We start from the raw sequence: 9,788 nt of genomic DNA, 5'->3' as shown, positions 1-9,788 counted from the left end.
GCCACACTGCCCCTCTGCCCAGTACTCCCACCCCCTTATGCCCAGCAATCCCCATGCCCAGCAGCCCCTCACCCAGAGATCTCCCTATGCCCAGCGATCTCCCATCCACAGACACCCCCCACTGCCCAGCACCCCTCTCACAGCCCCCCTAACTGCCCAGCACCCCCATAGTCCTGAGGGAATTCAGCACCAAAAAATTAAATTCTGTGCACAATATTTTAAATTTTGCAAAATTCTGCAATTTTTGTCAATAAATAAATGTGGAGGCTCCAGCATGGCAGTGGCAAGCTTAGGCCACTGGGTGCATGGAGGTGGGAGAGCACCCTGCAGCCTTCCCCCTCCCCTCCCGTCCTAGGATGGGGACTTGGCAGTGAGGTATCTCTGTGTGCAGGTCACAAGGCCACAGGGAAGTGTTTTACATGATGGCTGGGATGTCACCATGACCCCAAATCCAAAAGAAATAGCTGATACCAAGGACTGAGTCCAGGCCCTTCCCTGCTGTCATAACTATACAGCTAAAGGGTAGCAAAAAATCTCCTCCTTTACCTGTAAAGGGTTAAGAAGCTCAGATAATCTGGTTGGCACCTGACCAAAAGGACCAATAAGAGAAGATCCTTTCAAATCTCTGGGGGGAGGTTTTTTGTTTTGTGCTTCTTTGTTGACAAAGAGAGGGACCAGGCAGGAAAAAAAAACAACCCTCTCCTAAAACCATACCTGAAATAAGTCTCTAAGATTACAACTTGTAAGTATAGCAAGAGAATGTGTCAGTTTATCTTTTGTTTTAGCTTGTGAATTTTCCCTGTGCTAAGAGGAGAACAGGTTTATCCCTGTTTTTGTAAATTTGAAGTTTTGCCTAGAGGGGAATCCTCTGTGTTTTAAATCTTATCACCCTGTAAAGTTACCTTCCATCCTGATTTTACAGAGGTGCTGCTTTTACTTTTTTTCCTTTATAATAAAGTTTTTTTAAGAATCTGATTAGTTTTTAGTGTCCTAAAAATCCCAAAGTCTGTCTGGGCTCACCTTGTTACCTATCTGGTTGGTAGATTATTCTCAAGCCTCCCCAGGAAAGGGGGTGAAGGGGCTTGGAGGGGATATTTTGGGGAAACATGAACTCCAAGGCGTCCTTTTCCTAAATCTTTGCCTAACTCACTTGGTGGTGGCAGCAATACTCATCCAAGGACAAGGAAGGATTTGTGCCTTGGGGGAGTTTTTAACCTAAACTGGTAGAAATAAGCATAGGGGGTCTTTCATGCGGGTCCCCACATGTGTACCCCAGAGTTCAGAGTGGGGAGGGAACCCAGTCATCTGCCACTGCTCTGGGCCATCAACTCCCAAATGGCCTTTCATTCTCCCTAAAATAGAGCATTTCCCGCTAATCTTGACAAGTAAAGAAGTGCTTGGGAAGTGCAGTTTAATAAGAAAAGGAATTGTAGTCAGGCACCAGGCTTTTTTTCTGCCCTGATTTATACACCTGGTTGCCACACAGGGCTCAGTGGGGATTGTACTGGGTATAACTCAGCACACAGTTTCAACAATGCTTCAACCTTGGGGCTGGAGCCGTAAGCAGCCGAGTCTCACGTGAACAGTGGCGCTTGTTTTGGATTATTTAAAGCTGTTTTCAAAGGTCTTTCCCACAGGGGAGGAAGAAGGTGCTGCATTCTTGAAGGGACCTTTAAAATCCCACTCAACTCTGCACTGTTTAGACCTCTCCCTGGTTCAAAATGCTGCCAGCTTGAGAGACCGCGCTGGAGATACTTGGATCCACAAGAAAAAAAACCATGTCCCTTTTCCCTAAATGAAAGTGTTCAGCTACTCCAGCCTTGTCAAGTGTGAGTCCATCTTCCTCCCCAGCTAAGAGGTCACTCCCTCCCTTGCATTCTGCAGCCCTGATTGCTGCTTTTCTGCTCCTGGTACGTCCCCCTCCTCCTATTGTTTTAGTGTCAGTTTCCTCCTGTAGAGACAGGAATATTGTGAATGGGCAGGGAAAGCAAATGCCACCTGCTTTTATTTTCCTCTAAACTTCCCCTCCGCCCCAGCCTGGTTGTGTGTGTGCCTCTCCCTCCTCCCAGCCCAGGTCTGCTGCTGATCCCTTGTCAGGATCCCTCCCCACTCTGAACTCTAGGGTACAGACGTGGGGACCTGCATGAAAGACCCTCTACGCTTATTCCTACCAGCTTAGGTTAAAAACTCCCCAAGGCACAAATTCTCCCTTGTACCTTAGGTAACGCTGCCACCACCAAGGGATTAGACAAAACTCAGGAAAAGGACCACTTGGAGTTCCTACTCCCCCCTAATATCCCCCCAAGCCCTACACCCCCTTTCCCGGGGAGGCTTGAGAACAAACAAAATGAGCACAGACCAACCTGGTTTTTTTTTAGGACACTAAAAAAACCAATCAGACTTTAAAAAAAACAGAACTTTATTAGAAAGAAAAAAGGTAGAAGAAGCACCTCTGTCAAATTAGAATGGAAGATAATAAGAACAGACAAAACAAAGCCACCACCAGATTTGAAAGTATCTTGTCCCCTTATTGGTCCTTTGGGTCAGGTGTCAGCCAGGTTACCTGAGCTTCTTAACCCTTTACAGGTAAAAGGATTTTGTGCCTCTGGCCAGGTGGGATTTTATAGGACTGTACACAGGAGGGCTGTTACCCTTCCCTTTATAGTTATGACATCCCTGCTTGGGAAGGGAAGAGAGGAAAGGTGCCGGTCCAAAGGGGATCCTCGAGGTCTGGGCTTAAACTTCAGAGAAGAGGGAGGCGGAGTGAAGAGGAGACTAGGGGAGAGGTGGCAGGGAGTTGCCGGGGGACAGGGCATGTGGGCAGAAGAGGGGAGAGGTGCAGGTACAGTGTGGGGATGCTCGGAACAGCTGCTCTCCCCCCGGGCCACCACCCTGCTACTCAGGAGGCCCTAGTGCATTTGCTGCTTGCTCACTGAGCTAGACAAAGAACCCCCCCACCCCGCTCCTTTTCCTTCTCAGCCCGGCTCCCCCCAGCCATCCCTAGCCTGGTTCCTCCCCCCCCGCCCACTCCCCTAAGTCCCATACCCGCCTCTACCCCCTGAGCTGGGCTCCCCCTCCCTTCCCCAGCCTCCGGGTATCTCTCCCCCCACCCAACTCTGTTCCCAGCCTTGCCTGGCCCGGCTCCTCCTGCTCACTCACATGCAAACTTTCGTTCCTGGCCCCGTGACGCCCGAGCCAGCTCAGATCAGGGGGGTGATGCAGCGCTCGAGCCGCACTGGAATGCAAGTACTGGAAGTATCACAAGATGCCACGGAAGTGCCGGAACGGTGTGCCGGAGCGTTCCAGTACGACTCACCCATCAGCTCAGACATGTCTAGAAGTGCAGTGGTCACACCTCCTGGTTGCAATGTAAGTACATCCTTAGCCCTCACGAGGGACCACTCGGGGTTTCTTGGGTCTGGGGCGTGGGCCTACAGGGCAGCTCTGGCTTGTGGCTTCAAAGAGGAAGTTTTTTTCACAAGAAGTGTCACCATCCTGCACCAGGGCGATAAGAGGAGGCAAGAAACCAAGGAGGGGAACTGAGCTCTGTGAAGGAGATAAGGCAACAGAAAGCTGCAGGGATAAAGCAGAGAGATTGGTGCTCCGTGCTGGGTTAACTTTTGCAGTAATGGGTGAATGGGGATTCATAATATGTAGCTTCTTCTCTCCCCCCTCCCCCCCCACAACACCCCATTGTTCACCCCGACAGGGTTCTTGGTCTCCACAGCTGTCCCCTAGTAGCAGAGCACGAGATCCACTCTGATGCGTTACCTCAGGTCCTCTGAGGCATAGTGCTGTGAACACGGTGCCTAGAGCAGTGCCAGGAATGCTGGTAGGCAGGTGCTAGAGCCCTGTCCAGCTGGCCCAGTTGGGCCCCATGACCTCTACTTCAGACCTATCCAGAAGTGAGAGTCATTCCAGAGCAGAGGAGGGCTTGTAGGGAGAGACCCTGCAGCAGCTAAGTCAGAAGAAATGTTGTGTTCCCTCTTTCTGGGGCCATTCAGGCCTTTGGTGTAAGTTAGAGCAGCCTCGAGGCTGTTCTAACTTATGCTGCAACCTGTAGCCTCTTGGGGAGCAGGGAAGAGCTGCAGTGCAATGTACTCTGGTCATGCCCCTGATTTGCCCTCCACTCCGAGAGCAGGGGGATGCAGGACCCGTACTCCAGCTAGCGAGGCCCCCTGACCACGGAACCTTTACAAAGGGTGGCCATTTCTGCCAACTTTATACCTTAAAAGGTCTGGCATAAAATCAAGACGGGGCACAGTGTCTGTGTTTCCCTTTCTATAAGCTGTACAGTCAGCTCCGAGCCCCAGAACGACTTCCTACTCCAGGAGGAAAGGCAAAAGTGATAGGCAAAAAGGTCAGAGTTAGTTACCAAAACAAAATATAAGCACACATCTGAACTCTTGACCCTGTTAGACTGGGCAACATCTAGATGAAGCAGTTTTTCTCACCCCGCTGGATATTGCGGTTCATAGTACACAGATTTCACCCTTGAAATCTGGGCCAGTTCCCTCAGTTATAGTTTTCAGAGTGTCCTTGTTGCTTGCAGCAGAGGTAGGTGAAGGAAAAAGGCCCAGCATGTGGCCACTGGGTTTAGGGCCGGCTTTAGGAAGTGCGGGGCCTGATTCGACAGGGCCCCGGCAGGGGTGATTCACACGGCGGTGCTCCGGGTCATCGCTCTGGGTCTTCCGCGGCACTGAAGGACCCGTCGATGACGACCTGGTAGAGAACCGCCCAGTGAGCACATCCCCGCCATCCGACCCCCACCCATGTCCTGCCCCCGACTGCCCCCCTCAGAAACCGCAACCCATCCACCCCCCTGCTCCTTGTTCCCTATCCACCCCCTCCCGAGACCCCCCCCACCCTAAGTGCCCCCCAGGACCCCACCCCCTACCCAACTTGCCTTGCTCCCTTTCCCCTGAGTGCCCCGACCCCATCCACCACCACCCCAACAAACCCCCGGAACTCCCACCGGCCAGAGTCTGGGCTGTGGCCAGAGCCACGGGGCCAGGGCCAGAGCTGTGGGGCTGGGACCAGAGGGAGCTGCTGGGCCGGGGCTGGAGGGAGCCGCCGGGCCGGACCCGCTTGGCTGGATCCGAACTGGGCCGTGCCGCAGCTCCCTGGAGCCCTCCTCGAGCCTCCCCGCTCCTGCTCACCTTGCAAAGCCGCTGCTTCTTTCTGAACCCTCCCTGGCTTCCCGCCCGAACATCTGATTTGCGGGAAGCGGGGGAGGGGGAGGAGAAGGGGGGTGGAATGTTCAAGGGAGGAGGGGGAGGTGAGCTGGGGCGGGGGCGGGGCGGACAGCTGCTGGAGCTTGGGAACTGGGCTCCAGCTCACCAATGAGCAGGGGGCCCGATTCAGGAGAATCGTCCTAAAGCCGGCCCTGACTGGGTTCTGTTTTATACCCTCTGAGCAGTTCCCCTGGTGTGGCCTCATGCAGGGGAGTCATCGCATTGTAGCTCCCTTGCTGGACACTGGCTGTTGATGGGTTGTTTGACACCCCGCCCGGGTGTTGGTTACTTTCCTTGCTGTTGACTCTGGGGAGCGAATCTCTGGCTGATTCCTCAACTTACAGCATGTTTTAGTGACAACCATACACACAATTCTCATAACTTCATGTGCATTATTTATATACATATATGGATAGAGAAATGACTTTCAGCAGAGCGTAACCTTTCCCCTGATACCTTGCAAGGCCTGCTTTATATGTAAAATCACGATTACATAAAAATGAGGAATATGGTTACAAGCTGTAGAATGTCACATGTAGTTCCCAGGAACCATCCATGAGGTTATTTAAAGCCTTCACATCCCTCTATTATTATTAGCCAGTTTCAGTTCCCGAAAGGCAAGGAGCACAGTTTCCCCTGCTACTTTCCTGCAGGGAGGTAGGCAAGGGAGCTGGAACTATTTTTCTAGTGGGAGGCGGGGGGGTGCTGCTGATGGAAACCATGTATTTGGTGTTTGTTATTAGTGCTTCAACCTGAGGGGCATGGCAGCGTCTCTAGTATCAGCACTGCTGGAGGTAGGTTTACCCTCATAACAAACGTTAGCTAGATACTGAGAGGCCATTGTGGGCAGGGGAGGTGTGTCCCTCCTAAGAGAGAGACAGCTGAGATGAGAATCCCCAGTAAAAACTGTGTCACTCAGCAAACTTCCTCTGAGAAAGATCACAACAGGATAAAGTAGATGCGGTTTTCTTGTCTGGTTGCAGAAGGCAATGGCCACCATGAAGCAGCTTATCTCCTATGTTCTGGGTAAGTTTGAAAGGAATTGGGTTATTTTCTTCCAACGGGGGCTTGGCAAAAAAGAACCTTAGCTTAAGCTCTCTAGGGCAGGAAACCTCTCTTTGTTTTCTGTTTCTACAGCTCCTAGCACAGGGGTCCATGACCGGCTGCTGCCATAATAATTGTGTTGGGATCTGTGTAGGGCCCTTCACTGATGGGCATTCAGCCCAGATCTGTGTCTCTGGAAATGAACACTCGTTTTATCAATGACCTGGAGGAAAACATAAAATCATCACTGATAAAGTTAATAAACCACCGATTCCAAGGTCAGACAGGACTAGTGTGAGCATCTAGTCTGACCTCCTGTCTACATAGACCAGAGACCTACCCCCAAAATTATTCCTAGAGCAGATCTTTTTAAAATCAAGATTGGCTGTGTTTCCAAATCGTCAGGGATGGGAAATCTACCATGACCCTTGGTAAATTGTTCTAATGGCTAATTACCCTCACTGTCGAACATGTACGCCTTCTTTCCAGGCTGCATTTGTCTAGTTTCATCTTCCTGCCATTGGATTGTTTTACACCTTTCTCTGCTAGATTAAAACCCCCAATATTAAATATTTGTTCCCGTGTAGATGTTTATAAACAGTAATCAAGTCACCCCTTAACCTTCTCTTTGTTAAGCTAAATAGATCGAGCTCTTTGAATCTTTCGCCTACACACGTGCTCCAATCCTCTAATTCTCCTGGCTCTTTTTGGGGTAGTCATTGGGCCACAGAATGAACGAGAGGGACTCTGCAGTGCGGGGGTTAGCACACCTGCTTGGGACAGGGGAGACCCAGTTTCCAGTCCCTCGCTTCAATGGCTCTTTCAGTGCTTCTGCTTTGTGTAGCTAATTAAACAGGACAAACTTCAGGAGCCCCACAACAGCATAGCACAGTGGGGAGGACACCCCCCTGTTCAAAACCCCTTTTCCTCCCATCAGGCACAAGGGGGGAATTGAGCCTTGATCTCCCGCATTCCAGGCGAGTGATCTAACCCCAGGCTAAAAGGTATGAACAAGGTGCCCCCACTGCTTTTCCCCTTCCCCCAATTTTGAATGGGACCCAGTCCAGGAGGTGTGCTCTGAGCATGCCTACAAGATTGGGGTCCCCATCCCCCAACTTGTGGGGCTTAGGTGTGAGAGAGGCATCAAGAGCAAGGCAAATAGGGCATGTGCCCAGAGGCAGAGACTCAGATGCCTGGAAAAAGTTTTACCCGGTGAGTTTAGGCATCTACAGGGGTAGGGGGCAGTGAGCAGGGGCTTTGTGGCTAAATCTGAGATTTAGACCCTTAAGTACCTTTGTGGATCTGGCCTTAATTGCGAGACCCCCCATTTTTCTTGTTGACTTCAGTGAAGTTATTGTAGGTTGGTATCAGTGTAACTGGGACCAGACTAGCCCCTGAGCTTTATCCTAACTCAGTGGTTCTCCACCAGGGTACACATGCCCCCGGGGGTACGCACAGGTCTTCCAGGGGGTACATCAACTCATCTAGGTATTTGCCTAGTTTTATAACAAGCGACATAAAAAGCACTAGCGAAGTCAGTACAAACTAAAATTTCCTACGGACAATGACTTGTTTATACTGCTTTATGTACTATGCACTGACATGCAAGTACAGTATTTCTATTCCAGTTGATTTATTTTATAGTGATATCATAACAATGAGAGTCAGACATGTTTCAGTAACAGCGTGCTCTGATACTTTTGTATTTTTATGTCTGATTTTGTAAGCAAGTAGTTTTTAAGCGAGGTCAAACTTGGGGGTATGCAAGACAAATCAGGCTCCTGAAAGGGGTGCAGTAGTCTGGCAAGTTTGAGAACCGCTGTGTAACTCATGATGCAACTCAGAGAAGCCATATAACAAATGGTGGATTTAGTCAGTAAAACTTCCTTAGGACATGGGACCATCTGGGTCATTGAGTCCAGGCACCTGCTGTTGTTCACGGTCCCATCATAGAACAGAATTATATGAATAGGGTGAATTCCATCTTCAGACTAGTTGGGTTATTTGCCACCACTAGTCCTATTGGAAAACTGTTCCAGATCCTCCTTCCTCTAACGTCCAGCCATCTTAGAGCCACAAGGGAAAGTACCTCCTGTAATGGGCTGCACAGTGCTGGATCGCAAACACAAAGCGGTGAGAGCTGGGAAAAGCCCACGGCCAAGGGTTGGGAGCTCCTCTGCTTCTATTGTGCCTGGCATGAGCCGTTGTTCTATTGTAAACTGCTGAATCCGTTGGGGGTAAAATAAGGATCAGGTGAAAATATTTTTGATCCAAAAAGGTTTGGTCTCTTTGTTTTTAAATCCTCACCATGTGCCTCTGCATTTCTTAGTTCCAGCTGAGTGTGGGAGAGGAAGTATCAAGTAGCCATTCACTGGAGCTGCTACAGTGCAGGGAACAGAAGTAAACTTCTGAGATTTCCTCCTGCGTTCCCAGCTCCAGAGGGGTTTTTGCTGAGCAGTTGGGCTTCTGATGGTGGCATCCAAAGCATGTATCTGAGGCTCAGGTGTCAATGAAGGTAGCAGAGGGTCAGTTGATACACAGCAGTACTACGGCAGCAGGTTACAAGGAAGTGGCTTTCACACTGTGTTCTGAGATGATCTGATAAATGTGCAGTGGGGACATTGGGTAATAGCAGAAGTGAGTCAGTCTCTTACAGTGTAGGTGTGGGTACGAGACAAACTCTGATTGTCCTCACTCAGTGTTTCCGCAGACAAACTTCCCTTTGGGTTGAATGACAGAAGTAGGCTGAGCACAACTTGATTTTATTTTTCTATTTTTATCTATTTTAATTTTCTCGGTTGTGGGAAACTGGAGGGGTCAGGCCATGCGGGGAGTCAGACAGTATTTGTTTAGTGACAATAGACCTTGAGATTCAAAAAGTTAAAGCTCTGTAATTGTGAAAACACAAATTGTCAATATCACGTCACAATCTATAAAGTAAATATCCTGAAATCCAACTGTAATAAGTTCTCAAGCAGCATTTTTCTTTTCCTATCGGTCAATCTCAGTTATTACTGATGGAAATATTTTTTCATGGGTTTCGGTGTGTATGACAAAATTGACGTTTACCAACATGTACCAATATAAATTGAATCCTTCCAACGCTACTGTTTTACAGGTCCTCATCCTCCCCACGAGGAGGGTTTGGCCCTCTGAAAATCCCCCCAAATTGCTTTTATTATCTACAGACTATATTTCAGCCATGCTTGGGGGGTCTCCACCAGTATCAGAGCCTTTCTGTGCTAGGCGCTGTAGGGACACAATGACTTGAACTTACAGTCTAAATAGAAAAGATGGACCAAGGGGAAACTGAGAGGGGTAAGGACTTGTCCAAAGTCAACTGTCAGGTCAGTGACTGAGCCAGAAATAACACCCTGATCTCCCAGCCTACTGCTCTATCCACTAGGCCACGCAGCCTCCTACAGGGTAACCGCACTAAAACCCAGTGCAGTAAGAGCATCCTTGGTTGTTTCTCCTCTTTCAGGCTTTTGCTGGCTCGTCTGCTTCAAG

General features: G+C 49.7%; 1 protein-coding gene across 1 annotated transcript in view; it reads left to right on the top strand.

Annotated features, from left to right (window-relative positions):
• The first annotated feature begins 6,223 nt into the window (after positions 1-6,223).
• Positions 6,224-9,788, top strand: part of LOC123353824 (adhesion G protein-coupled receptor E2-like) — a 29,720-nt gene continuing 26,155 nt past the window's right edge. Inside the window, exon 1 of the mRNA XM_044995237.1 lies at positions 6,224-6,260. Within this exon, the coding sequence (XP_044851172.1) occupies positions 6,224-6,260 (37 nt within the window). The remainder of the gene's footprint in view (positions 6,261-9,788) is intronic.

Source organism: Mauremys mutica, chromosome 20 (genome assembly GCF_020497125.1).
Source record: "Mauremys mutica isolate MM-2020 ecotype Southern chromosome 20, ASM2049712v1, whole genome shotgun sequence".
In the NCBI taxonomy this organism is placed as follows: domain Eukaryota; kingdom Metazoa; phylum Chordata; order Testudines; family Geoemydidae; genus Mauremys; species Mauremys mutica.
This window is presented reverse-complemented; position numbering and strand designations above follow the sequence as displayed.